This window comes from Phaenicophaeus curvirostris, chromosome 24, assembly GCF_032191515.1.
Source record: "Phaenicophaeus curvirostris isolate KB17595 chromosome 24, BPBGC_Pcur_1.0, whole genome shotgun sequence".
In the NCBI taxonomy this organism is placed as follows: domain Eukaryota; kingdom Metazoa; phylum Chordata; class Aves; order Cuculiformes; family Cuculidae; genus Phaenicophaeus; species Phaenicophaeus curvirostris.
In genome coordinates, this window is record NC_091415.1 from 2,965,457 (window position 1) to 2,993,106 (window position 27,650).

The 27,650-nt window shown below is 60.0% G+C and overlaps 1 protein-coding gene across 10 annotated transcripts in view; it reads left to right on the forward strand.

Moving 5' to 3' along the window:
• PLEKHA6 (pleckstrin homology domain containing A6) overlaps positions 1–27,650 on the forward strand; it is a 55,089-nt gene that overhangs the window by 5,273 nt on the left and 22,166 nt on the right. The window contains exon 1 of one of the 10 annotated variants that reach the window (XM_069876062.1): positions 25,896–25,950. The exons of the other annotated variants lie outside the window; for them this stretch is intronic. Coding sequence (XP_069732163.1) covers positions 25,919–25,950 — 32 coding nt within the window. The 5' untranslated portion in view covers positions 25,896–25,918. Of the gene's footprint in view, positions 1–25,895; positions 25,951–27,650 lie in introns of those variants that run through there. 10 annotated transcript variants of the gene reach the window in all.

Here is a 27,650-nt window from a genome sequence, read left to right on the forward strand (position 1 = left end):
CCCAAACAGGGTGCCCCGAATGCACCCAATGCCAAAGCGGTGTGCGCTGAGTGCACCCCCATGCCCAGAGCGGGGTGCGCTGCAGAGCCAGCACCTCCCAGCTGCCTGAGGGGATGGGGATGAAGCTCCCCCTGCCCTCCCTGATACGCTTTTTGGTGAAATATGAGGATCCCTGAGCTGTCCCCGTGGTGGGTTTGGGTGCTGGGTTGTGTCCCCAGACCCCCAAGCTGTCCCTGCAGTGGGTTCGTGTGCTGGGGGGTGCACGCAGACCCCTGGGCTTGGACTCCGCTGCACCAAAGCTTCAGGAGAGACACAGCGTTTGGACCCATGGCTCAGCACCCCCAAACCCCCGTGACGGTGACCAGGAGCTTGCATGGCCCAGACCCCCCAGTTCTGGGCTGGACCCCATGGCTGGGTGCTTTGCTGAGGTCGCAGCCAAGCTGGGCTGAGATGGATGGAGCCCAAAATGTCTATGTCTGGCGCTTCCCAGGGATTTGAGCGCTTCCCTGGGCTTTGCAGCTCCTGCCTGCTTGCTAGCAGAGAGCCAGGCTCCCCCTCCTTGGCGGAGAGCAAGAGCGAAGGATGCAAAGCTGCCTGCGAGATGCTGGGGTTGCTTGGCCTCCCTTGCATCGAGGTGGCTGGCGGTGCTGGAGACGATGCGCGAGCCGCAGCCGCTGCCCCGAGCAGTCAATCGCAGCTTTGTTGTGCCGCTCTTAGATCTGAAGGCACAGGGTCTGATTCATCACATGACGGGGAATATTAAATACGCCACGAGTCAATTAAACCCCGGCGGAAGGGGCTGGATTGGCCACCCCAGGCCATCCTCCCTTGGGAACTGGCAGGGACCCCTGTTCCGACCGCCGTGGCCCTCTGCGGAGGGAGGAACAGCCCTTCCATCACCCCTTTGTGGGGGCTCTGCCATCCCCTGTGGGCTGTGCCGTGGTGCCCGTGACGTGTGCCGCGCTCCCTTGGGTGCTGGGGGCCAGCTCCCCGCTCCAGATGGCTGCTGGAGCCCTGGGTGCTCCCTCCACGCGAGGAAACGGGAGGGAATCTGCGATGGGAATGGGATACGTGGCCATCCTAGGGGTGGAAGGGTGCAGATAGGCTTGCCAGGGACCGAGCATGGAGGGAACCAGGGTGGTATTTGCTGGGGGAAGGCATCCTTCCAAGCAGGCGATGCTGTTTGCGGCGCTGCGTGCTGGCTCTGCAGGCAGCAATCGGCAGCACCCGTTGGTTTCTCCCACTTCTTCACGTCAAAAGCGTCTGCATCCCGCTGTGCATCCCGAAGGCTGAGCGCAGGGTAGGAGCGGGGACTGTTCCCAGCCCCATAGCTCCCAGTATGGCTTGTCCTGTGTTGCTCAGCCACGCACACGCGTGTGCACGCACACTGTGCTGTGTATGTGCAGCCACGCTGATTCCTTCCCCTGAACCCCGCTGGGGTTTGACTTGGGGGAAGGAGAGCTCGCATCCCGCTCGGATCTGCCCCTTCTCTCCACCAGGAGAGGTTGGGGCTTCCCTGTGTGGTCCTGAGCCTCCTTCCCTCCTCCGCCTGCCAGGAGCCGAGGCTGGGGGATGCCCAGCTCCATCCCACCCCCCCAGAGCCAGAGCTGGGATTAGGATTCCCAGAGAGGGGGTAGCCGAGGCATTAAAATTCTTGAGTGTTTGCTAAAATCACATGGCGAGCGCAAAGCCTGTCCCCTCTGGCTGGGGGGGGGTTGCAGTCCAGCACCCCCCCACTCACCGCAAGGGCCACCAGCACCATCCTGGCTCCCTGCTTGCATCCCTGGTGGTCCCAGTCCCCTTGGGGAGAGGGGCTGTGGAAAGGGTCCTTGCTGTCCTGATCGAGGGTCCTCGTGATGGGGCAGCTCGCCTCCTGGCTTTGGGCTTGCCAGGGCTGGCACTGGTCTTGCTCGAATCCGTGTTTTCCTCCTGAGTTCCCATAGAAACCGTCGGGAGCAGCCGCTGGGCTGGCAGAGATGAGGAGGGACGGGCAGGAGCAGGCAGGAGGGTGAGCTCCACGCCTGGCACCGCTGGGATGAGTGCATCGAGTGGGCTTTGCAGCGAGGGTAGCAGCGGCCGTGCCCCTCGGGCTGCTCCCCGACGCGGGGAGGATGCTCCAGCATCACCCTGTGTGCCAGCCACAGCTCTGCAGCCAGGCCTGGCACCATCAGGCACGAAGATCAACCCCGACGAGCAGCGTGGGGCTTGATCCCCTGAACCCTGAGCAGCGGGGCAAGGGTTTGGGTTGGTTTCTGCTCCATCTGTGCCCCTGCGAGGCAGCTGGGCTGGGGATTTCTCCAGTCTTTGCTCGCTGGAGGGGAGAGCACAGCTCCTTGGCTGCTCCTCTCTCTCTCAAGCATTTGTAGTAGCATCCCCCTCTTCTGTTTTCCTTCGCTTGAAACATGATAAGCCGCAGCAGGCAGAAATAGTACATTGAGGAATTTGCCGTCTCCTCTTTAGCCTGTTTTTTTTTTTGTTTTTTTTTTTTCCCTGGGATCTGGCAGCCCTGCACCCACCTGGGGAAAGCTCTGCTCCGGCTTCAGCCCCTTCCCACCGCCCCACAGGCACCTCCGAGGGGTGGGAAGGCGAGTGCCTTGTGCCCTGCCAGCCCTGCTCTGCAAACCCATCCCTGAGTTCCTAGAATTGCTGTGGAGCATCCCCTGGCGTGGGATGATGGGGCAGAGGTGACCTGCAGGGAAAAGGGAGGGGGCACACATTGTCTGACATCCCCCTGCCTGCTCCTTCCAGCATCCAAAGCTGGAAAATACCCTGGGAATGGGTTGTTTCCTCCTAGGCAGGTTGGGGTCCTGCTGATTTCCAGGGTGGTTCTGGGCTGCAGGGTGAGGTTGCTCCGGCCGTGGTATGCGGGGAATCAGGTTGGATGATGGCAGTGGCCGCCTGTGCCCTTAATCTGTGAATTCACTAAAGCTCTTTAATAAAGATTCAAAGTCACCAACTTCTCAATTAAGGGATGAGACGGCTCTTGATCCATGTTTCTGGGTCAGCTGGAGAAAGGCCATGTAAGACCTGGGTGACTGCTTTCCCTTTGATGTTCCTAAAGGAGAAAACTTTCGAATAAACACCTTGCTGTGCAGGGGGAGGTGTGGCTTGGCCACCTTCAAGGCAGGACCCACAGCCTGGAGTCCAACCCTGGCTGCTCTGAAGTCACAGGCTGAGCTTGGGAGAAAGTTTCTCCTCCTTTCCTTGCCGCGTGGTGCTGGGTGATGTCCTGCTCCTCAGGGATGCTCTGGGCAGTGCCACCAGCCTCACAAGGTCCTTCCAGCTCCCGTGCAGGGCTTGGCATCCCGGTAGGTTCTCCTGGAGCAGGTGAGGGGCTCAAGGAGGAGGATCAGACCCTCCTGGGCTCAGCACCTGGGCTACCAGCTCCTCGGTGCATGCCCATGGGTGGTCTGCGCCCTGCCAGGACCTCCAGCTCTCTAGGGTGCTTCTAACCCTCTGTTTACCTCAACAACAGCCATTTGCATGAGTGTTAATTGCAGGAGCTGGCAAAGCACTAATTAGGGGATAATGAGATGGCTTTTGTGTGTGCCTGGCATGCTATCATAAACACCCTGGGCTGTGCTGGTGATGATCCCCTTTCACCATCTCCCTGCCTGCCCTGCTGCTCCAGCCTGGCAGATTGGGGCAGTTCAGGGTTTTCTTCCACCATCCTGGGTCTCAAAACAGCCGCGTGATGCTCCTCTCATTATTTAAAGCAGAGTTGTCATCCCTGCTCTGCAGGACTCTGGTGGCAGCTCAGCTGCTCCGAGCCCCCAAGTCCCACTGGTAATTACGTGGCCGCCCTCTCCAGTGCAGCCCTTTGTTCTCGGAGCAGGGAAGCAGGATCCGGCCGACGCAGGGCTCAGCCTGTCCCCTCCGCTCTCACCATCTCCTCTTCCCAGGTACCATCCCTCCCCATCCTCATAGCTCCTGGGGGACTGGGAAGTGGGGTTGGATTTGTCCCCGCGGCTCGCTCAGTGAGCAGAGAGCATCCTCCCGCATCCTGCTCCGGCACCCATCTTCCTCCCACTGCTGCTGCTGACAGGGCTGTGCGTGCAGCGAGAGGCTGTTGTTCCTCTCTGCCTGCCTGCTGTCGCCGACAACTTGGAGCCAGAGCTCTCCTCCAAGGCTTCTTTACGTAACCAGCAGCAGCAGCAGCGCGGCCACCTCAGCATCGGTGCTGCCAGGGCCTGGACCATCGCGCCTGGTAAGGGCCACTTGGCACCGCGGTGGGAATAGGTGCGTGGCTACCAACTGCCAGGTAAGGGCTACTTGGCATTGCGGTGGGAATAGGTGCGTGGCTACCGCCTGCGGCTTCTGGCATCGGCATCGCCTGGGTTGGGGTGCAGCCGGAGAGTGTCGCTCCTGCTCCGGAGACCCGGAGGATGATGTGGGTCGAGCTCCTGTCTGTGGTTGGTACCTGGTAGGACAGCCAAGACCAGTCTGGCAGCGCCAGCAGGTGCCTCCCAGCCCTGCTCGGCTGGTTCTGCACGAGCTGGCACGGCGAGCACCGCGCTCACCGGGTCCCGGAGCACCGGCTCGAGCAGCAGAGCTGCTGCACCCCTGGGTGATGCAGTGGGTGCTGATGCCGTGGCTCAGCATCCTTCCTGGGGTGCTGGGCCCCCCACGGGGACTGTGCTGAGTGCCAGGTGAGGATGAAGTTTGTGTGCATGCTGGGCATCCCGTATTTCAGGGGGAGATCGCTTGCAAACTCCATCCTACTGGCATTGCCCCCAGCAGCCGTGCACCCCACGTCCTGGCTGGGCACCCAGGAGGGTTTGGAGGAGCCTGGCAAGGGTAGGAGGTCCAGGACTCTCCACGATGGGTGCTGAGCTGGTGGGTGGGAGGTGCGGTGCCTGTGCTCTGATGGGCAAAGGCTAATTACAGCCCAGAGCGGGTGGATTCAAAGTTGGGGCTGGTGAGGGCGAGCCCGGCTGTGGCTCCCCGTGGGCTCAGCGTGGTTGTTCACTCATGCCTGTGGCTCAGCCCAGCCACCCCTCCTGTCCCTCTCTGCGGTTACAGGATTCACTTCCAGCAGTGGAAAATCCTCAGGTGGTTTGGCAGGGGAGAGGTTGTGGCTTTTTGTGCTTCTCGGGGTCCAGCGGATGGGTGCAGGATGAGGCTGGGGTGCGTCGGGCAGCAGCTCTTGCAGCTTCAGCATCCTCAACCTGACGTGAGCGCTGCTGGAGGCACTTGCTTCTCCCTTTTCACCTCCATTCTCGCAGCCCCTGGAGTCACCATCCCTTGTCACTCGTCCCCACGTCCTTGGGGTTGGGACCCCTGCAGCCCTGGCGGGGGGCTCAGCTCTGCCCCTCTTGCAGGGGATGCTCGGGGGGCAGGAGGTGCCTCAAAGCCCTAGTCCCCGGCCATCTGCTTGATGCACTGAAACTAATTTTCCAGCCTTTATTCTTCCAGAGAATTTGTTTGAAGCCTCAGGGCTCAGAAAGCAAAAGCAGGAGATACAAATCTGCTGGTTTCGCCTGTGTCTGATTATAATAAAGCCAGTTGTGTGGTGCCAGCTTGCCAGGTCCAGGGGATGCCAGGCTGGGCTGGGCTTTGCCATGCCCATCGTCCCGGAGCTTCTGAGTGAGCGTGAGAGTTCCTCCCGCCTCTGGTTTGTTAAAATACATGTTTTGTGAATGTGCAAACGCAGTGACCTTTCGCGGGGGCCACTTGGAGCTCCGGTTCTGGCTGCCGGCTGCTCTCCGGCTTGTCAGGGAGATGAGGGTTTCAAGAGCTACGTGCAAACTCCAGGGCCTCCGGGCTCCAGCACTCAGTTGCAATCGTGGTGATGAGTTCCCAGAGGGGAGGAAAGAGCTCGTTTCCCGTCTCTCCCTGTGTGCCAGGAGATGCCAGGCCCTTCACCAGCCATCAGCGCATCCTGTCCCCATCCTCCCTGTTAGATGCGAGCTGTTATTGCTGTGACCTTGTCCCCCCACTGTTGTCACAGGAGGTTTTGGTGGCAAAATGTGTGCCCCCCCACCCCATTCCCAAGGGACTTTGCCAGCCAGGATGGACTCACGGAGCCACAGGGCAACAGGGTAGAGCCCTGGGTGCTGGCGATGGGGGTCCAGCTCCTGCCTGTGACCACCAGACCTGCATATTCCTAGCAAGTTGTCCCCTTCCCTAGTGTCCTTGGGCATGGTGATAGGGCTGGTGGCCGCTCCAGGCTGCAGACAGGCTTGTGCTAGCCCTCTGCTGATAAGGGTTGTGCCGGCGACGAGCCAGCAGGAATGTTGTTTATGTGGTTAAAGTTCACCTGCCGTTAGGAGCCGTCCTGGCCACAGGCTCATGGGGGGATGAGAACAGGGTTGCCCTGTCCCTGAGGTGCCAGCGTGGCCCTGGTCCAGGTGCCACCACAGGTCCTGCTGTGAGGGGGCTCGTGGGGCTGCTCTGGCTCCCAGGAGGATGCTTTTGAGTGTGGACCCACAGCTCCTGGTGTAGAATCATAGAATCATAGATTCGCCAGGTTGGAAAAGACCCGTTGGATCATTGAGTCCAACCATTCCTATCAAACACTAAACCATGTCCCTCAGCACCTCGCCCCTTAAACCCCTCCAGGGAAGGTGACTCAACCCCCTCCCTGATCAGCCTGTTCCAGCGCCCAAAGACCCTTTCTGTGAAAAAATTTTTTCCTAATGTTCAACCTAAACCTCCCCTGGTGGAGCTTGAGGCCATTCCCTCTCGTCCTGTCCCCTGTCACTTGGGAGAAGAGCCCAGCTCCCTCCTCTCCACAACCTCCTTCCAGGTAGTTGGAGAGAGCAATGAGGTCTCCCCTCATTCTAGACCCCCAACTCTTTGTGTGATCCCCCAACTCCAGGCGTGGATCTCCATCTCCAGGTGTGGACCCCCAGCTCCCATCCCAGTGGGACCAGGACTCAGCACCAGCATCTCACCAGCAGGAGGATGGGGCTGGTGGGATGGGGATGCTCCTTGCTGAGGCAGAGCTCAGGTGTTGGGGTTTTGGGGGCGCAGGGGGTGCTGTGGTGGAGGGCAGGGCTGGCTCAGCCCCTGAGAGGCTGCAGGATGGTGGGGAGAAGCTGGACAGCACAGCGAGGATTCTTCTCCCAAGTAACAAGCAATAGGATGAGAAGAAATGGCCTCAAGTTGCGCCAGGGGAGATCTAGACTGGATGTTAGGAACAATTTCTTTACTGAAAGGGTGGTGAAGCCCTGGCAGAGGCTGCCCAGGGCAGTGGGGGAGTCTCCATCCCCGGAGGGGTTCAGAAACTGTGAGGACTTGATTTAGCAGGCACGGTGGCATTGGGCTGATGGTTAGACTGGATGAGCTTAGAGGGCTTTTCCAACCTCAATGATTCTACGATTTAAGCCAGAGCCCTGTCTCGGGCTGGGTGCCACCCTCTGACGTCTCCCATCTCCTCTCCTGAGCTCTCCCGAGGCGTCGCGGGGAGCGTGTGTGTGTGTGTGCGTCCGTGCACGCGTGCACTCTCTGGCACCCAGCAGTCCCACTTCCTGATCGGGCTTTGGGTGTTCCCATCATATAATTAGCCTGTAATTGCTCTCTAATGAGGTAGCACTCCTGTGGTGGGGCTGCACCTCAAAGGGCTTCCCCCGCCCTGGGCTGCTCCCCCTGACATCGCACCCTGAGCCCTGTTCTGCTCGGGTGTGGGTGGGTGCCTGCCATGGGGTCAACGTGGGATGGAGAGACGTGGGGTGGGATGTCCTGAAATTGGGGTCTCCTCTGGGCTTGCCCCCCTCCTGCTGCGCTTGTTCCGTGGCACTGGGGGCGCTGGGCATCGCCCACCCCATCGTGGCCCCGCATCCCTCCGAGTGCCAGCATCCCCCTCTGTGAGCACCGGGGGAGCAGGATGTCCTGAAATTGGGGTCTCCTCTACGCTTCTCCCCTTCCTGCTCTGCTCCTTCGGTGGCACTGGGGGCCCTGGGAGGTGCCGTGCTCCCTGCAGTGCCCGCTCCAGCCTGGCAGGCTGCCCCGGTGCCCATCAGCGCCGCCTTTCACTCCCTCCTGGCAGCCGCCCCGCTGCCTCCGGGGCCCTTTGGGGATTTCCTCTGCCTCGCCCCCGCTTGTCTTCGCTGGCACGGCCACCGCTGGCGAGGTCCAGCTTGCCCTTTGGCCACCGTGCCCTGCTCCAGCATTGCCTCCACGTCCCCCCAGTGCCAGCGCCTCTCCGATCCCTTCCTCCCACCCTGCCGGACCGTTTCCCTCTGATCCTGCTCAACCCCCCAGCTGGAACAGGGAGTGCTGGGTATTTATAGCCTGGCACGGATGCTGGGAGGCAAACATGTGTGGAGAGCAGGGAGGGGGTTGTTTCAGTTTTTTTTTCCCCCCCCCAAGTCCTTCTATTTGAAAGGCCAGGCTGGCTCTGCCAGAGATAGGGGTGTGGATGCTGGGAATGGGCCAATCCACCCCATCTCCTCCCCTCTCCGTGCCAGGATGAATTTGGGGAGGAAGGAGAAGGGATTGGGCATGGATGGGCACCAGGGGAGAGCCCATCTTTTGGGGTGGCCCCAAGAGCAGCTCTCCCCTCCCTGGGGTGCGTTTGCATCCTCCCACCCTGGGATGCAGCATCGCCCCGCGGGGGATGCTCAGCCCTTGGTTCTCAGCACAGGCAAGGGAGAGGCAGCGAGGAGGAAGAGAAGTCATCCGAGGAAGGCTCAGGTGTGTGCGCCAGCCCCGGGTGAAGTCCACGTGCCCCACGCTCGCATCCCGTGGGTTTGTTTTCCTCGGCGGCGTCTCTTCTTTCAGGTCGGCTGAGCAGCAACGATTAGCAATTCCAGTTTTTATTGCCAGCCTAATGCAACTGGGTTGCGTGCGCCTCTTGGGTTCTTTGCACCTCTTGAGCTGTGTGCGTCTCTCTCCCTCCATCCCGCCCCCCAGCTTTGCTCCTAGGCTTCCGCAGACAAATTGTTTGCTCTGCTGTGTGGTTTTGGAGTTGTTTTTATTGCTCCCCCTCTCCCCTGAATCCAGTGGATTGTCTGATTTGGTAACGAGAAGCAGCAGTTGGAGTTTGAAGCTCATCAAAGTGAGAAGTTACATATGTGCCGTGGGGGGAGACTGCTGGGAGGGTGTTTGAGGGGCACAAAACTCCTCAGCCTTGGGACGCAGTGCTGGAGGAAAGGTTTGTGATAGCAGGGAGGCTGTGTGGAGCCTTATCTTATCACTGGGCTTATCACCAGACATGCTTGTGCTGCAGATAAGCAGGACCTTGGGTTCAGGCGCAGATTGGTGTGGGGGGAGCGATGCTCCACGTCGTGGTGCTGGGGCATGAGTGGGCAGCAGGGATGCACCGTGGGGGCTGAGCATCCCCGCTAAGGGGTGGGGGCACTGATGCAGGGTCCCTTTGTGGCTCGGCCCCCCAAAAACCTCGGAGTGGGTGCTTAAAGCAGCCCCACCTGCTCCCACAGGTGAGTGGAGGATGCATCTTTCATTGCATGGATGATGCAGAAACTGGAGCTGGGAGCAGTGTGTCAGGTTCAACCCTGTCCTTTCTTCTCTTTAAGCAAAACAAAGTGCAGTTTTTAGGCCCCCATTTTTTAGGCCCCCATTTTTTAGGCCAAGAAGATGACCGTGGGCTCATCTAGCTGCTGAAGTAGAAGTGATAGATTCAAAATACCTAAGGAGGAACCCCCAGTTTCTCTCCCCAACCCCCAAAATATCAGTCTGTGCCACCATGAGCCCTAGACCTTACTGGTGGTCTCTTCTTTGTTCCAAGAGGATTTATGGTTTGCTGGAAGAAGACAATTTTGGGTGCTGCTGGGCCGTGCCGGAGTGCGCTGGAGGAGGCAGAGAGGGGAGATGCCCAAGCAGAAGTGCTGCCCAGTGCCAGGGCAGCTTTCAGGGCATGGTGGGTGCTGTCCCCGTGGGGCAGGAGGACCCACAGTGGGGCTAAAGTCCCTCAGGGTGGCCCTGGGGAGGAAATCCCCACCTGAGGCCATCTCATCCCTCTTGCACCCAGTCAACCTGGGCTCTCCAAAGGCAAATTTACTCTTCCAAAGGACTTTTGCAAGATGCTGGGGGTCAGGTGCTGCACGGGGCAGACCCGTTGTGGTGGTGCCTGTGCTGGGAAGGGTCCTTGTGCTGTGGTGGCATTTTGGTGGGGGCTCTGGTGGCAGTTTTTTGGGGGGAATGAGCAGCAATGGGTGCCCAGAGAGCTGCAGAGAGGCTGGCTGAGGGTTGATGCCTCTCCTGTTCTTCCTCTCTGGGATCAGGCAGGGTGACAAGAGCTGGAGATGCAGGTGGCTGGGGCGATGCCCTCCCTGCAGCCAGGGGCCCGTGCTGCCTGCTCGTAAACACGCTGGGATTGTTTGCGCGCTGCTCAGCAGCACCTGAGCTGCTTGTGCAACCGGGGCGGGGAGCTGGCTCAGAGAACTGTGGGGCTCATTGCACCCCAGATAGAGGCTCGATAGAGACTCCTCAGCTGGATCCAGCTCCAGGAGCGCAGGGGAACCCGTTGCTGTGCTCCTGCGGAGCTGGCAGCCCCCAGATATGAGCTACCCCTTCTCTGCACTGTGGGGATGCCGCACGCAGCCGTGCAATGGAGAGGTCCTCTTGGATGCGCCCATCAAGACCCTCTCCATGCCACTAAGCAGCTTCACCCTACGCAGGCGAAGCAGTTTTGAAAGAGTCCCACAACCCTGAGCAGGACACGACTGCACGTTCCGCTTGCCCCACGGGCTGGAGCTGGGGTGAAGCAAGCAGCCGTGTGCACAGCCCAGCCTCGCCGATGGTATGTGGCCGCCCCGGTTCTGGGCTGTAGGGTGAGCCCAGAGAACTGGGATAAACAGGGCAGGGTTTTGTCTTCTGGAGTGTTTCCTCCCGCTGGAGGAAACGCGGCTGTGGCGACGCCGGCAAGAGGAAGACCCACGGTGGCACAGCACGGGCACGCTCCGGCTATCGGCCACGACGGCCCCGGTGAGCAGAGGGGCTCAGCTGCCTGCAGCGCTGAGCAGAGATGGTGATGAACACCCACAACCCAGTGCTTGGCATCGCTGGCTACTGGCCATGGTGGCCCTGGCGAGCCGAGGGGCTCAGCCGCACGCACCGCTGAGCAGAGATGGTGATGAACACCCACCACCCAGTGCTTGGCATCGCTGCCCATCACCAGTGAGGGAGGGGGACCGCAGTTTCCTATGACTGCAGGTGCCCCGTGAGCTGATCCGGCATGGTGCTGAGTCCCTCCAACCTGTTTAATGGGGTTGAAAAATGCACCGTTTGCTTTCCCCCTGTTGTTGGTTTTAACCCAGGTAGGTGGTGCCCGGATGGTGCCCACCCGTGGGTCCCTGCCCCCTTCCCAGTGCACGGAGCCAGCTCCTGCTGCCCAGGGAATGCAAATACATCCGAAGCACGATATAAACCAGCATCAGATTGTGATAAATCAGACTGAGATGAGATCTTGGGGACAAATGTTTTGCTGTGAGGGTGAGGAGACCCTGGCCCGGGTTGCCCAGAACAGCGATGGCTGCCCCATCCCTGGAGGGGTTCAAGGCCAGGTTGGATGGGGCTTGGAGCCCCTGATCCAGTGGGAGGTGTCCCTGCCCATGGCAGGGGGGTTGAAACTGGGTGTTCTTTAGGGTCCCTACCTGCTTAAACCATTCCATGATTCCATGAGTCTATGATCACGCTTTGCTTTGAGCCAGTGCCAGCGTGTTTGGGGCCAGGACTGGTGGCAGGGGGTTCGCTCCGTGGTGCCGGTTGGGTGATGTGGCCATTCCCAGGGCTGGCAGGTGCCTGGCGTGGCCGGGAGCAGCGGGAGTGGCGTGAGAGCCAGCGCGCACAGAGGGGTGTGTGTGTGTGTCTGTGTGCAAGCGCCTGTTTATATAGGAAGGAGCCAACCTGCCGTTTCAGATTTCAGACCTCACTTATCAGCTGAGCCGTCCCCGCTGCCGCGTTTGGACGTGGCGGCTCTCGGAGGCGGCTGACGCTTCTCCCCCTTCGCTCCTCGCCTTGGCACCAAATCCACCACCCTCCTCACAAGTGGCGTGGCGAGCAGGTAGGCTGAGCCGACGGTGGGTGCTGCGTCCTTGTGGCGAGGGGCATGAGAGGGACTGAGGGGATGGAGGGTACCGGGGTGGATGGATGAAGAGCTACCAAGGATGGAGCGAAGGGGATGGAGATGCTGGAGGGGTTTGCACTGCGCCGGGGCAGCCAGCGAGTTCAGCTTTGCTGGAGGACGGTGGCAGAGGGGGCGAAGCTGGTGGGGAGGGTGTCTGCGGGTGTAGCTCTGGGTGTAGCATCTTCCCAAAACAGAGGGAATTATGCTGTGCCCAGGTCTGGGCATCGCATCCCACTTGGCACAGCACGGAAAAGCCCGATTGCGCTCTCCCAGGGGTTAAACTCCTCGCAGGGAGCTAAATGGAAGGTGTGGCAGCACGATAAGGCTGGCAGAGCTGGGAGTGGGGCAGAAGCACCCAAGCGTGTGTACACGGCTCCGCTTCCAGCTGGGATGTGGGGTGGGATCCTACCCACCCCGCCGCGGCTCACGGCTAGGAGGGGTTGTGTCTGTGCCCTGTGCTGTGGGCTGGCTCCGAAGCCTTGGGGAGCTGCAGTCTCTGCCCTCCTCTGATCCGGCTGCGGAATAATGCTGTGATCTCCTGGAAGCACTGCTTAAAATCCTTTCTCTTCCTAGGGGAGAGATCCAGCCGCGTCGCATGCTTTGTTCTGTTAAAAGAGTGTTTTGAGAAAGGCTTTTTTAAAGCAAAACCCTGCTGTACCCTGCCATGCTTTCCTGGCACCTGGAAAAGCCCTTTCCTTTCCTCTAGCTGAGCCGTTGCCACCTCTCAGAGCAGCCAGGAGGGAGGATGAAGCTGGCACTGAGCAGCGGTGGGTGCTGCAGCCCCTGTGGGGCTGGTGTAGGTCTGTAGCATGGGATGGCTGAGGTTTCCATCCCATTGCTCCCAGCGATCTGTAGGGACGCCTGGGAGATGGGAGCGATCTCCCCCACTGCTCTCCACTCAGAGTGGTGAGTTTGTAGCTGAGCCTGGTCCTGGCATCATCCTTCTCCTTTCTCCCCTATTGCTCCACTGATGCTCTGGAGCTGATGGCATGTCCTTCACTCCCTCCCAGTGCTGCAGGACCACTAATTAATTTTGTGACAGGGAGAGACCTTTAGCAGCTTCTGGCGATGCCCAGCACGGTGCAGAGCTGAGATGTTGCTTCTTTGGTCCTCACATGGTGCTTGCTCTGAGCTGCTGGGGTAGGGAGACACACGCGGAGGGAGAACGCATCGGGGCGAGTCAAGTGCTGGGTCTTTTCCACTTACTGGTTTTTACTGAGGTTTGTGATCACGTTCCCTCGTCCCTTCCCTTCATTCCCAGTGACTTCTGGGCCAGGCTGGGCTGGGGCCACTGGTCTCCGTGCGTGTGGAATGTCCTCCCCTGACCCAAACCCACAGGAAAGCAGGAACAACCCTGCTGGAGGCAGCTGGCAAAGGGATCTCCCATCTCCCTGGCGCCCGGGTAGTCAGTCTTCTTGTGTATCAGCCCATCTCTGCCCTCTGGAAATGCACCATGAGCCTCCGGCTCTTCCCAGCACCGAGCAAACCAGTTCCTCGTGGAGGGCAGCCGCCGCGCTTGCTCCCCTCTCCTAAACCTGACGCGGCTCCTCGTCCCCCGCTGCCTGCGAGCATCCTCGGGGTGACACTGCGGGCGGGTGCGTTGGCGAAGGGCTCATCCGGGCTGCACCACCGGTGGCAAAGGCGTCGCCAAGGGCTCTTACTGGGCTGGGACTGGCCCAGCTGCAGCGCCAGCTCGGCTCGGTGACTCCCGTCCCACCGGATTCCTTCCCTGGATGCAAGGTTGGAGCTGGAGGCTGGGCTGGGGTTGCATCCCAAAAGCTGCATCTCCCCACCGGGGTGAAGGGAAGGCTGGGGCGGCGTTTATTTACGTGATGCTGGAGGAGACGGGGAGTGGAGGGGGCTGGCAACCAGCTCGCTTGCAAATGGGATTTCTGGGAAGTGGAAAGCTGGCGCGCGTTCAGCCTGGAACTGTCCTGATTTCCAATTGGAAACATCCCACGGTGACTAAACTTCATTCAGAGGAAGATCTCGTTCTGCAGAGCCAACGCCGTGCTACTAAACTCGCCCGCAGTGTTTGTACCGATGCGGAGGTGGCTGCGGGGTGGGGGACGAGGAGCAAGGCGAGGGCTGTTTGGTTGCATGTGTCGTAGAATTATGGAATGATTTGGGTCACAAGGGACCTCAAAGCCCATCCAGTCCCACCCCTGCCATGGGCAGGGACACCTCCCACTGGATCAGGGGCTCCAAGCTCCATCCAACCTGGCCTTGAACCCCTCCAGGGATGGGGCAGCCACCACTGCTCTGGGCAACGTGTCCAGTCTGGAGGGGTTCAGAAGGTTTGCAGCTCTCTCTGCTTTTCCCCCAGCAAATTCCTTGCTTTTCCCCAACCTATTTCCCCCTGGGGCTGCTGTGGGCACTAATTAGGAAGCTGGGAACGAACCAGTGATTCACTGGGAAGTTGTGTCCCACTGCCCCGGCCACAGCCCTGCCCCGCCGGGGTGCGGTGGGGTGAAGACTTGCAATCAAATCGGGGCCATCCCATCCGAGGGCAGCCAGGGAACTGCTGCGCCCATCCTGGCGCTGGTGCTAATGGCCAGGTTGAGCGTTTAATGGCCGGTGGAGGTGGCTAATGGCTTGATGTGGCAACCGCCTCGAGATAGACGAGCTCTTGGCAGGTATTAATAGGAACTGGATGGTTTCCAGCCTTACCTGCCTGCTGCAGGCTGTGCTCCAGGATGGCTGTGCTGGAGACAGGAGCTGGCAGAACCCGGGGGCCACAGGGGGCCTGGCTCCCCAGCGCCCACATCCTGGTGTGGAGCCGATGCAAGCTCAGCAGCAGGGTCTGGTGCCTTGGGACCAGTGGGATTTAGTGCAGAGAGCCCTGACATACTGATTTATCTCTTCCTCTGGAGACCCGTTCTGGCTGTGTCAGCTCGGCACAGGGCTCGGGGCTCAGCTGTGATCTCTCCTAGGATGACCCGAGCCAGGGTGGCACCACTGCCAGAGGCGGAGTGTGTGTTTGGTTTGGTTTCTTTGCTTAAGAACAAACCTCCCGGTTTCAGGAACCTTTGGTTCCTGCTCTGTTTGTACACAGAGAGCAGCGGTGTGGACACGTGCCCGGGCAGCTCTGGGGGCTCTCGGTGCTGGGACCAGGAGGGTTTGGAGGCACCACTATGCCGCACGTGCCCACCACCTCGCCGTGGTGGCTCTTTATAGAATCATAGAATCACCAGGTTGGAAAAGACCCATCAGATCATCGAGTCCAACCATTCGTATCCAATACTAACCCATGTCCCTCAGCGCCTCGTCCACCCGTCCCTTAAACCCCTCCAGGGAAGGGGACTCAACCCCCTCCCTGGGCAGCCTCTGCCACTGCCCAATGACCCTTTCCATGAAAAATTTTTTCCTAATGTTGCACCCTCTGGCACCCACACCATGAGCAGGGGCTGTTCTCCGGGGCTGCAGGACGCACTGGAGGTGGCAGCAGGGTTGGAGAGCCTTGGCCAGCCCCGAGCTGCCCGGAATCAGCCCCCGTCCTTGGGAGCTGTTTGGTGCAATGCACTTGCACAACTGGGACGTGTGCGCTGTTACGTCACAGCTCGGTTACAAGCTGTTCTGAGGCCTGTGAAGGTGCAGGATGGGATCTAAAAATGGAGAGTTTTCCCATATACCAGTGTGCCGATGTAAAGGAAACGTGGCTTTGCACGGGGAAGGCAAGTGGGACAGTAGTTGCTCTGCTGGGGAGAGTGACAGGCTGCTCATGATGACAACCTCCTAGCTGGACCAGCTTCGCCGCGGCATGGGAAGCAGAATTGAGCTGCCCCTGACCTGGGCTAAATCCTTTTGGGCACAAGTGGCCAGTGGAATCTTGGCTTGTATCAGAAACAGCGTGGCCAGCAGGGCCAGGGAGGTTCTTCTCCCTCTGGACTCGGCACTGGTGAGACCAAACCTCGAATCCTGTGTTCAGTTCTGGGCCCCTCACCACAAGAAGGATGTTGAGGCTCTGGAGCGAGTCCAGAGAAGAGCAATGAAGCTGGTGAAGGGGCTGGAGAACAAGGGGAGCAGCTGAGAGAGCTGGGGGTGTTTAGCCTGGAGAAGAGGAGGCTGAGGGGAGACCTCATTGCTCTCTCCAACTCCCTGAGAGGAGGTTGTGGAGAGGAGGGAGCTGGGCTCTTCTCCCAAGGGACAGGGGACAGGGGACAGGACGAGAGGGAATGGCCTCAAGCTCCGCCAGGGGAGGTTCAGGCTGAACATTAGGAAAAACTGTTTTGTAGAAAGGGTGATTGGGCAGTGGCAGAGGCTGCCCAGGGAGGGGGTTGAGTCCCCTTCCCTGGAGGGGTTTAAGGGACGGGTGGACGATGTGCTGAGGGACATGGGTTAGTGATTGATGGGAACGGTTCACTTGATGATCCGGTGGGTCTTTCCCAACCTGGTGTTTCTGTGATGTGGCCGTGCTGGGCTGTCGTCGCCACCAGACCATGACAAAACCCTGGGAAGTAGGAGCCTCTTTGCAGAGACCTGAACATGCCGCTGGCACCCTCGCAGCCTTGCCGCTCTGCCAGGTGTGGGGCTCTGTGCCCGTACGGCACAGCCGGCTATGCCAGGAATGTGCCGAATGCGTTGGGACTTGACTGCGGGAGGTCGGGGCACTGAGCAGCCCGTGAGTCACTTGGAAGGCTGGCAGCGAAGCTCGTGAGCAGAGACACAGCCAGAAGTGCCATAACCCCCTCATCCAGAGCCTCCCCCAACCCAAATTCCCGTGGGGAGCGTGCTGGCAGCACTCTGTGGGGTCCCACGGTGGCAGCGGGACTGGCAGTGCCCCCGCTGGCAAAGCAACGTGCCGTGTCATGCCCCCCTCGCCCCGGGGTGCTGCGTTTACGATTTTATTTTTCATCCGTATGAGCGCACCCATTTGCTAACGCACTCGAGTGAGAGCTGCCCGTGGGAGATCCGACAGCGGAAAATTGCTAATTTAGACAAAACCAATCAAGAGCCTCGGCAGGGAACGACACATCCTGCCATGGCTGATCGAGCCCAGGCTGAGCTCATCCCGCTCCCTGTCCCGGTGGGCTTGGAGGTGAGTGGGAATAGCAGCCCCCAGCTCTGCAGAACCTGGAGACCCAGTGCTGGGAAGGTGGGGATGCTTCATTTTAGCCCCCTGTACCACAGCATCCCGGCTCCCTGTGCCTTCCAAGTGCTCCAAACTGGGGGTGTTGGCTCCATGTCCTACGTGGGTGCGGGGAATGGGTAACCCAAGAGCTGTGCCCATACCCAAGGGGCCACGTACATGGGCATGGGGAGGTGAGCGCTGCTGCCGATGGGTTTATCAGCCTCTTATTTGCAGCACGCTCCTGTCTGTGGGGTTTTTTAGCCATTTGATGGTCTTCTATCGTGATTAAAACCATCCCCGCCGCAGCCCTCCACTTCCCAGCCTGCACGGGGTGGTGCCGTGCAGATGTTTGTCCGAGGCTATTTATGAGCACTCGCAGCCCGGACGCCCCCGGGGCTGCAGCTGGGGCTGGAGAAAGCGAAATCCGCTCGGTTTCAGTGTCCAAAAGCCGGAGCTGGGCTGCGGTGCCAGCGGGGTGTCACGGACTGTGAGTAATTCCAGACCCGTGGGAGGTGGGACAGGGTTGAGGATGGGAATGGAGACCCCTCTGTGTTTGCAGGGAGAGGAGGAATTTGCCCCGGGCTGGCCAAGCCAGTGGGATGCTCCTGGGGCAGTGGAGGCTGGTGATGCCTTCTGGGCTTGGGACCAGGAGGGGTTATGGGTTTGCTCCCCAGTTGCTATCGCGCTTCGGGGTTCTGCCAGCTCCTAGCGGTGTTGTGGTTGGAAGTTAATCATTCAACCCCTTTGGAGGCTGGGTAAGAGCCAGCGGTGGGGGGAGCGATGGGGACATCTGTCCATCCGCTTCTCAGCCCTCAGAGCAGGAACAGCCCCTGTGCCCCCTCTCCTAGGCGGTGGTGGTGATGCAGACAGCCCCATGGGGGACCCTGGCACCAGGGTGCTGGCAGCATTGTGTGCCAGCTGAGCAGCAGCCTCGGGAGCCGAGCTGGCCCCCGGCACGGCCAAGGGAGCCAAGAGCTGCAGCTGGGTTGTAAACACGCTCGGATAAAGTTACAGCCATTGATGTTCCTTGGAAAAGCTCCGGGAGGGAGAGCTGCGGGACCCCTGAGCTGAGAGATCCTGTGCTGCCCTGGTTCCCGCAGCGAGGAGGGGATGCATGTGCCTCCTGCCCCACCGTGGTGCCCCAGAGGGCTGTGGGGCTCAGCTGCCCTAGAGATGGAGGAGATGGAGCTTCCTAGAGGCAGGATGTGACCCTTGGGGATGCGTGGGGACATGCGGGGCTGTGCCCACACTCATGCTGCCAAGGGAGAGGTTTGGGGTGCGTAGAGATACGATGCTACAGGAATGGTCATGGGTCCATGCGAGGTGCTGAGCTGCTAGGAAATGCCTTTGCATCCCCAGCGGGTTGGGTTGCAGTGACCTGTGGGCTTCCAGCACCTTCCCATGCTCATCTCGCCGCGGCACAGTGCCGAGGGGGTTAAGCAGAAGCTGCGGTGGCTGTTAATGATTGATGCCAATGACGGCCTCCGTGGGCTTGGAAGGAAATCTTTTATCCTGACCAGGAGAAAGCCACCAACTTGGCAAGCAGCGTGGACGGTGAGGACGCATGTGGCACCGGTGAGTGCGTGCAGCATCGGCTCGGAGCCAGCGTGGCACACGTGGGCCACTGTCTGTGGCCAGGGGTGGCCGAGGGCAGTGGGACACCCAGGAGCAGCCGGCGCGGCGATGGGCACAGCTGGAAGTCGGGCAGGCGTGGGTGGTGGCAGGGAAGGCACCGCGGCACCTGGCGCTGTCGTGCGATTAGCATGTGCGATGGGTTAAGCAGGTGCTGAGGATTTGTCCCAGCAGGATTTCCCCGCTGCCGTAATCCCCGTTCCTGACCTGACCTGCCTGAGGAGGGGTTGGCGCTGGGTTTGTTGTGATGCCTGGTATCGGCGATTGCTCAGGACAGGTATTGCTGCCTGCTGGAAGTGGGTTCTTAAAGAGCTTAGCGAGAGGTTTAAACCCTCCAGGACTGGGTCTGCCTCGCAGCTGGGAGGCTGTTTTAGTGGATCAGCTTGGCAGAGGCTCCTCAGGTGCCCAGGTGCCTGTTCCAGTGCCCAATGACCCTTTCCATGAAATATTTTTTTGTTATGTTCAGCCTAAACCTCCCCTGGTGGAGCTTGAGGCCATTCCCTCTCGTCCTGTCCCCTGTCACTTGGGAGAAGAGCCCAGCTCCCTCCTCTCCACAACCTCCTCTCAGGGAGTTGGAGAGAGCAATGAGGTCTCCCCTCAGCCTCCTCTTCTCCAGGCTAAACACCCCCAGCTCTCTCAGCCGTTCCTCATCAGGCCTGTTCTCCAGCCCCCTCACCAGCTTCGTTGCTCTTCTCTGGACTCGCTCCAGAGCCTCAACATCCTTCTTGTGGTGAGGGGTCCAGATGGCATCTTGCTCTGGAAAACACTCTTCCCATCTTGCCTATGCTCCATGCCTGTCGGTGTCTGCCAGCAGCTTTCCACCCTGGTCCCTTGTCTCGGAGCCCCACACTCTGCATTTTTTGCATCTATCCATCACCGATTTCATCCCCACAGGTCCCCTGGGGGGCTCTGCTCCTGCCTCCTGGGCCACTTCACAGCCAGGGAAAGATGCTTGGCCAGTGATGCTGCAGGAGAGCTGCAAGCTGTCCCTGTCCCACATGGGCACAGTGGCTTGGGGAGCCTGGCGATCCCATACACATGGAATGTGGGCTTTGTCCCCAAGAAGGGGTGATGGAGCAATGCGATTAAAGCAGGGCACTAACACGGCATGGACCATGTGTGACCTGCTCTGCCCCAGGTCCTGGCTCACCCTGTCACACGCTGTGACACCCCAAAAATACCCCCCAAGCGTATGGGATGCTGCCCTGAACTCTCCGTCTCCCGCAGCGGCTCGTTTTGGCTGGGACACCCCTGTGGGCCATGCCTGTGATGGAGCCGGGGTTGCCAGGGAGATGAAACACAAACTCTGGGAGCTTTTTCTGCTTTTTTTTCCAACCCCAGCTGGAGCAGGGGACTACTCGCCCTCCCCGCCGCCAGCAGCTGCTTTGTTTTCTGGAAATCCCCTGGCTTCCCCCTTCTCCTGCTCCGCCGAGGACAGCGGGGGCTTCTCCTGCTCTCCATCCCAATGGTCTCTGGCTTTCCAGGATGTCCTTGCTTGGAGTCCTTGCCGTGCCAGCCTGGCTGCGTGTCAGCGGTGACGTCTGTGGTTTGTGGTTGCGCGGGAGCTGCCGTCCGCCCTTGCCGAGGACTTTGCCCCGGCTCAGCGAGCTGGGCTGCTTCCCAACCGGATCCAGCTCAGGCTTTTCTCCCTTTTCTCCCTCCCATGGCAGCATCAAGTGGGTGGTAAAGCCTGGCCTGGCTGTGATGCTCGCTGAAACCCTCCTGAGGTGCTTGGGGTGAAGCTCTCCGAGTGGAAGAGCTCTGAGGAAGCTCCTGGTGGTGGGTGGTGAGCTGGGTGCTCCCCGCCTGGGTACGGTTTGTCCCAGGGGTGAGGTGGCAGCAGGGATGGGTGCTCAGACCAGGCACAGAGAAGAGGCAAAATAACCCCAGAAGCAGCTGCCCTGGCTGGACATGAGGAAAAAAAATTTCACAGAAAGGGTCATTGGGCACTGGAACAGGCTGATCAGGGAGGGGGTTGAGTCCCCTTCCCTGGAGGGGTTTAAGGGATGGGTGGATGAGGTGCTGAGGGACATGGTTTAGTGATTGATGGGAATGGTTGGACTCGATGATCCAGTGGGTCTCTTTCAACCTGGTGATTCTATGATTCTATGATGTGAGCATGGCAGAACCGAGCCCGCGGGCGCTACGGTGAGGGATGCGGGTGCCGCTTGGCTGGATCTCCGTGCCGGCACCGATCCAGGAGCAGGAGGAGGCTGTGCGTGCGCGGGAGCCTGGTTTCAATAGCATGGAGAGCTGTGCTGCCTCCTGGCCCCTAGCCCTGATGGACGGCGTGCCGGAAACGCTTGCTCAGCTGGATGCCGGGGCCGGGATTAGGACAGGGATGAGGTTATGGAGGAGAACCGGCTGCTGGGCCCTGCTGTGCCGGGAGCCGCACGAGCTGGCCAGGCAGCCGCACCGCAAGGATGAGCCAGAGAGAAACCTCAGTGTGGCTCTGCACTGAGATCTGGTTTTCAAATGCCCATAAGCTGCTTTCTTCCTGAAAGCTGATCTTGCCAGTGCTGGGATTCCTAGGGCTGCCAGTTGGCTCTGATGAGACCGTCTTGCAGCTCTCTATCCCACCTTCGCATCTGTCTCCTCTTCCCCTGCATCCTTTTCACCTTTTGCTGCCCTCTCCATCCCACCTTCACATCTGTCTCCTCTTCCCCTGCATCCTTTTCACCTTCTGCTGCCCTCTCCCAGGGCTGGCATGAATTCTAAGTCCAAGGCAATTTGGAAATGCCGAGCAGCGTTTCCCACCACATCATGTCCCAGGCTTTTCGCCAGGGCCAGGGCTGGCACAGGATGCTGCCCGGTCAGCTCAGCCCTTCCGAGGGCTTAGGGAATGCACAGGGCTTTGATTTTTTCCTGCTGGAGTCACCCAGTGGGAGCTGAAGAATCGTAGAATCATAGAATCACCAGGTTGGAAAAGACCCACAGGATCATCGAGTCCAACCATTCCCATCAATCACTAACCCATGTCCCTCAGCACCTCGTCCACCCGTCCCTTAAACCCCTCCAGGGAAGGGGACTCAACCCCCTCCCTGGGCAGCCTCTGCCAGTGCCCGATGACCCTTTCTGTGCAAAATTTTTTCCTAAGAAGTGATGGAGCAGCCCGGGGCCCCTCTTGGAGCTGCACAGAGATGCTGGAGCAGCCGAGCTGCTGGCACTCGTCCCCCGGCTGCAGCAGCTTCGCCAAACCCGCTCACGCTGTGCCTGCAAAATTTAATTTCTTTTTTTTATGCCTTTTTTTTCCTCTCCAGCCCACGCTGCACTGGCCTTGTGGGGCAGAGCCGAGCCCCCTGCACCCCCTGCACCGAGCAGGATGGCCCTGGGGATGTGGAGGGTCCGGTTTATTAGTGCATTTTAATTTGCTTCTGCCTTGGACTTGGCATTTGCTCATCTGAGGGTGGATTTTCTCTGCCTACCCCCTTGCAGGGTGATGGGGTGACCCCACACCCTTTCCTGTGGATGCTGAGCGCTGGGAGAAAAGGGTTTCCAAGGCTTGGAAGGGAGGGATGTGGCTCAGGAGGAGGGGGAGAGGTGAAGAATGGGCTAGAAAAACAGAGGAAGGAGGCCAACGCGCAGGGTGTGTTTGGCCAGTGGCCACGCAAACCCCTTGCTTGGGAGCTGCCTGGATGTTTGCCTCGAGAACACGGGTAAAACCTCCAGATGAAGGGTTTTCATTATCGCTTCAGAGCGGAGTCCCCTCCGAGCCTCCCCATGGGGTGGGGAGGATGGGGTGGCGAGGTGCTTGTCTGAGCTGAAACTCGTGATGAGGAGTGGAAGGAAAAGGCATTTGGATCCCCTGGAAGCTGGAGGGGCAACATCACCCTGCGGTGAGTGCTCAGAGAGGAGCCCCGCGGCTCTGGCATCGCACCCTGCCTGCTGCAGCCTGGCCAGGGGGTGGTCCAGCTCCCCTTTCCCCCCTTGCTGCCTGCTCTGCTGTGGATTTAAGGCTTGGCTGGCTCTGCTGCCTGGGCGCTGAGCCTGCGCCTTCCCTTCTCCCACCATCTCGCCACCCTCGCAGCCGTCAAATAACAACCAGCAGCCCCGACGCCCCGGGGATGGCCGCGATGCTGGGATGCTTCCCGTTAGCTGATGTCTGCTGCACCCTGGGGCTCCACACCAGCCTCCGGTGGGTATTTTCCAACCCCTTGGTGCATCCCACCCTCCGACAAGCGACTCTCTCCACAAAGAGGGGTCCCAATGCGTGGAAGCGTGGCTGGCATCACCCACCGGTGCTTGCTGGGGGCTGACTGCTCCCTGCACCCACTGCTCCGGAGCTGGCTGTACCCAGCCCTGGCGTGGGCTGGTGCTGGGAAATCGCTCCCTCCTGTCACAGTTTCACCTGCTTCTTCCCAGCTGGGGCGGCATTAACTCTCTCGCAGCCTCAGCTGCAGCCGAGAGCGGCTATAAAGCAGCTCACTCCTCTGCTCCTGCTTGATGGGGTGGGAGGTAGCACCTCAGGCTTTGCTTGGGGCTGTGTCCCAGCCATGGTTTGTGGCTTGCAAGAGCCTGGGGCTCTTTTAAAAACCATGACACCCTTGGACATGGTTTAGTTGGCACGGTGGGGTCAGGCTGGATGAGCTTAGAGGTCTTTTCCAACCTTTCTGATTCTGTGAAGAGCCAGGAGGGTTGTTCTCCTGCTCTCAACAAACTTCAGCTTTGGGGAGAGAGAAGGAAAGCAGCACTGAGTGAAAATTTCATCCTTCAGTCGTTGCCTTTATTCCCTTCTCTTGATCCCTACCTTTAAGGAAAAGCAAGAGGAGACTTTTTGATATTTACCCTGAGGAAAAGCACTGGCTCTTCTCTCCTGGGAGGTCTGAAGGAGCCCCCCCAGCCCTGAGCTGCTGTTGGGAGCGCAGAAGAATGTTTGCTTGATCGACCGTGGAGGATGCTGTGTCCCTGCCCACCCCCAGATACTGAGGGCTGTGAAATGACCCAGCTGGCGCAGGGAGAATGGTGCCTGCTCCAAGCTGGTGGTTCCAGGGTTGAATCCAGGTTGAAGGCTCCTGGAGTGGCCCCCAAGCCTGGTGCAGCCGTTTAACTGGGGTGACAGGGGGATGAAACCCCCACTATGATGATGATGCTGCCTCCGATGCTGCCCTGGTAGGTGCTGTGGCTCCTACCTGCAGCAGCCAGCATGCCCAGGAGCTGCTTTTCCCACTTTTCCTGTACCATCCTCTTGGGCTGCCACCCTAAAAGGGGTCACAGCTTCGGATGGTGGCTCCCCATCCTCCACAGCAGCCTCGTCCCTGGCTGAGCATCACCCTGAGCACACGGCAGAGGGTTGGCACGAGCCCACAAGCCGTTGGGGGACCTTGATCCCTGGCTGCGGAGGGTGGTGGTGATGGAGGAGCGGCTGAATCGCTGCTGGGGGGACCTGGGGACAACCAACACTGGTGGTTTTGCTAGTGGTGTGGATGCAGGCATGAGCAGCAGCGCTGGCGTGCAGGTTTCTTCATGCATGTGTGGCTGGCAAGGAGAGCAGCGGTGGCAGCTCCTCCATGCCCAGAGGGCAGCGTGCCCTCGAGGAGTGGATTTGGGTGGCTGGGAGCAGTAATGCTGCTGTGTCAGTGCATCCTCTGCCTGTTTAGGCTGAACATTATGAAAAATTTTTCACAGAAAGGGTCATTGGGCACTGGAACAGGCTGATCAGGGAGGGGGTTGAGTCCCCTTCCCTGGAGGGGTTTAAGGGGCGGGTGGATGAGGTGCTGAGGGACATGGGTTAGTGATTGATAGGGATGGTTGGACTCGATGATCCAGTGGGTCTCTTCCAACCTGGTGATTCTATGATTCTATGTGGTTCTCACCTTTCAGGGCAGGTTCAGATGGGACATCAGGGACAATTTCTTCACCAAAGGGGTTCTCGGGCACTGGCAGAGGTTGCCCAGGGAGGTGGGGGAGTCACTATTGCTGGAAGCGTTAAAAAGACAGGTGGATGAAGCGCTTAGGGATCTGGTTTAGTAGTGGACAGGTATGGTTGGACTCGATGATCCCAAAGGTCTTTTCCAAGCAAGCGATTCTATGATTCTGCGATTCCCTGGCTGCTCCCCACCAGCCTCCTGGCAGGGACTGGCTGTGCCAGCCAAGCAGCAGGAGCCTCCCCGAGCCGGGCACTGGTGCTGCCCCAGCTCTCCGCAGGCTGAGCGACTGGCACAGCTCTAACTTCAGGGCACTGGGTTTTTGGGAGGAGCAGCTGGATGATGCAATGGCCGGGAGAGGCTGGGCTGTGGTGTCCTGAGGTGGTCCCTGGGGTGCTGGCGGAGCAGAGATGCGGCGGGATAGAGGCCAGCTGACTTTGCGTGCCCTTCTTCCTTCTTTGGAGGTTTCTGCTGCCTTCCCTCCCTCCCAAGGCATCATCATAACAGTCCCGATGTGTTTGCATTCTCATTCCAAAGTGCCGTGCCCAGGCGCAGGGTGGGTCCCCCCGAATCCTGCTCCCAGGGCTCCCCACTCTCTACCTGCTGGGGTGCGAAGGGCTCCCCAGACTTTTAGGGGTGCCGGATGCCCCACAGGGTTCCATCCCCCCTCCTGCAGCCACTGGGATGTTTGCTGGTCGGTGCTTCTGCTCATCCTGCTCCGTTGGGATTTTCTCTTGGCGTGACCCGAGGAAGGGATGGCAAAGCAGGGAGGGGGGAAGGGGGATGCTTTGGGGACAGAAGCAGGGGGAAGGGATGCAGGCAGGGAATCCAGGGCAGCGGCAGAGCTCATCTTAGCGCCACTGCCTCCCTCGCCGCTATACCATCCGGCTTCCCAGGCGGCAGCCCGTTGCCAGGGTCGGGGGGCCCCAGCAGCCCCCCATCCTGCCCCTCTCGCCCTTCTCCTGCTGCCAGCGCTGCACCTGGGCTGGGGGAGGCGGCGAATGCCGCGCTGCCCTTCGCCTCTCCTCTGCGTGGGGACACGAGCGGGAGCTGTTTTGTCACCGTCGCTCGCCGGAGCTCGCCAAGCCCAGCTGCACCGGAGCCCGTAGGAGCTCCGGCAACGCCAATGCCACCGGCGCAGGGATCGGGGGCCTGGGATACCTGGGAGAGGACAGCGAGACCCTCCACCTGCTGCCAGCATCCCTTTGCCCGCGTGGGGCTGCTGGCCCCGTGGCACGTGCCGTCGCCCCTTAGCGATGCTCAGCAAGGCCACGGTGGGAGCCAGGAGCCGGCGTTGAGCTGGGAGGGGAAGCTGGCATCATGCTGAAGTTTCGGGCAGACCGACGGGTGAGGTAGGAGCTCGGGGGGGGCCGGGGGGGCTGCTGCGGGCAGGCGCTGGCAGGGGACCCTCAGCCCGGGCAGTGGCTGCTGCATTGCAGTGCTTGGGAGGCGAGGTGAACTGGAGTTGCTGGAGCAGGGTCAGCCCAGGGAGATGCTGCCGGAGACGGGGTGGTTTAAGGAGGTTCTCCGGCCGTTCCTGGAGTCTTGCTGGGTCTTGGGGTTGGGGGAGGCACCGAGGTGGGTGTAAGGAAGAGCCCTGGGGGCTGCAAAGCAGGTTGGGTGTCCTGAGCCCACCTTGCGGGAGGAGAAAAATGCTGCGGTGCAGGCTTGCAAGAAGGGTTGGGTGGACATCCCCAGCTGGGGGTGGGTTCCAGCAGCCCCCACTCGCCAGGGCTGGCAAGGTTAGGGTGCTGCTCACTCAGTGTTTACACCTTCCCTGGGTGTCAGCGTCACTGGGAGGGGGGTTTGGGACCTACTTTGTGCCTCTCCAAAGTCACCTTTGGAGCAGCTCCAGCCCCGGTGGCAGAAACCCCTTTGTCGCTGTCTCTGCAGCTACCTCATGTTATTTGTGGCACAGTGAAGAGGGGGGTAGGAAGTGAGCTGTGGGGTCCAAACACATCATCTAGGTTTTTAAGGTGACCCTGAGCAAGGGGGAGGGCTGGTGGAGAGGAGCAGACCCATGGCAGGGGGCAGGATGGGACCTGCAAGGGGGAGCAGCTCTCGGTAGGGCTTTTTGGGTAGAAAGCAGTTAATATCTCCAGAGCCTGGCTGGAGCCCAGGTTTGGGGTGAAGTGTGTGTGCATGGGATCGTCTTGGCAGCCGCGTTTTCTTGCTCAAACTTCCCCTGTTTTGCTGACAGGCAGAAGTTCAGCCGTGTTCGGGGTTGTTGGCGTGTTGGCTTTGCGGGCAGCTGAGGGCATCCATGTCCCGGTGCTTTTGGGAAGGAGGGGGACAGGTGTAAACATCCCAGGATGGAGCCCTGGACCTGCGGGTGCTCCTTTCCTCCTGCCTCAGCTCCAGGGGGAAGCAGCGTGTGAGCGTGTTCCTTTCTGGAGCAGCAAGGTGTTGGGGCGCCCGGTGATACCGGCTCTGCGGGATGGGGCAGGGACACGGCAAATGCTGCCAACCGAGCCTGGCAGGAGCCCTGCCTCGTTCCTCCCGGCTCTGCCACGGAGCCCTGTGGCAGCAGTGGCTTTGGCTGCACCCCAGCAGCACCAAAGCCATTCTTGGGCTGGGCTGAGCCGGATCAGAGGATGCTGGTGGGTCCTGAGGTGTCGGGGAGCACGGTGCACAGCCCTACGGGGCCGGGTGACCCTGTTCTTGAGGTCTTTTGGCAAACAGCTCTAAAAGCAGCGAGCCAAAGGGGAGGACACGATGCTGGGAACGTCGCTGCAGACACAGCCCAGGATGAGCCACGGCTGCTGCTTCTTCTGCAGCGACTTTCTTCTGAGGGAGGGTTATGGTAACGTCTGGGATGTGTTTGTAGAAGTAAAAAGGGCTTGGCCATTGGAGAACTCATTGCAGCTCCCAGAGAGACCTCATTTCAGCTTCCCACTGTCTGGGAAGCGCTGAGGAAATGTGCTGAGCGGGTCTGAAGCGTGGGGTTCGTGGGGACACGAGGGAGGGCTCGCTCTACGGGGTGCAGGGAACCAACAGCGGTGCAGGTGTGGGACAGCAAAGCCTCAGGCTCAGAGCAGCAAGGAGCGAAAGG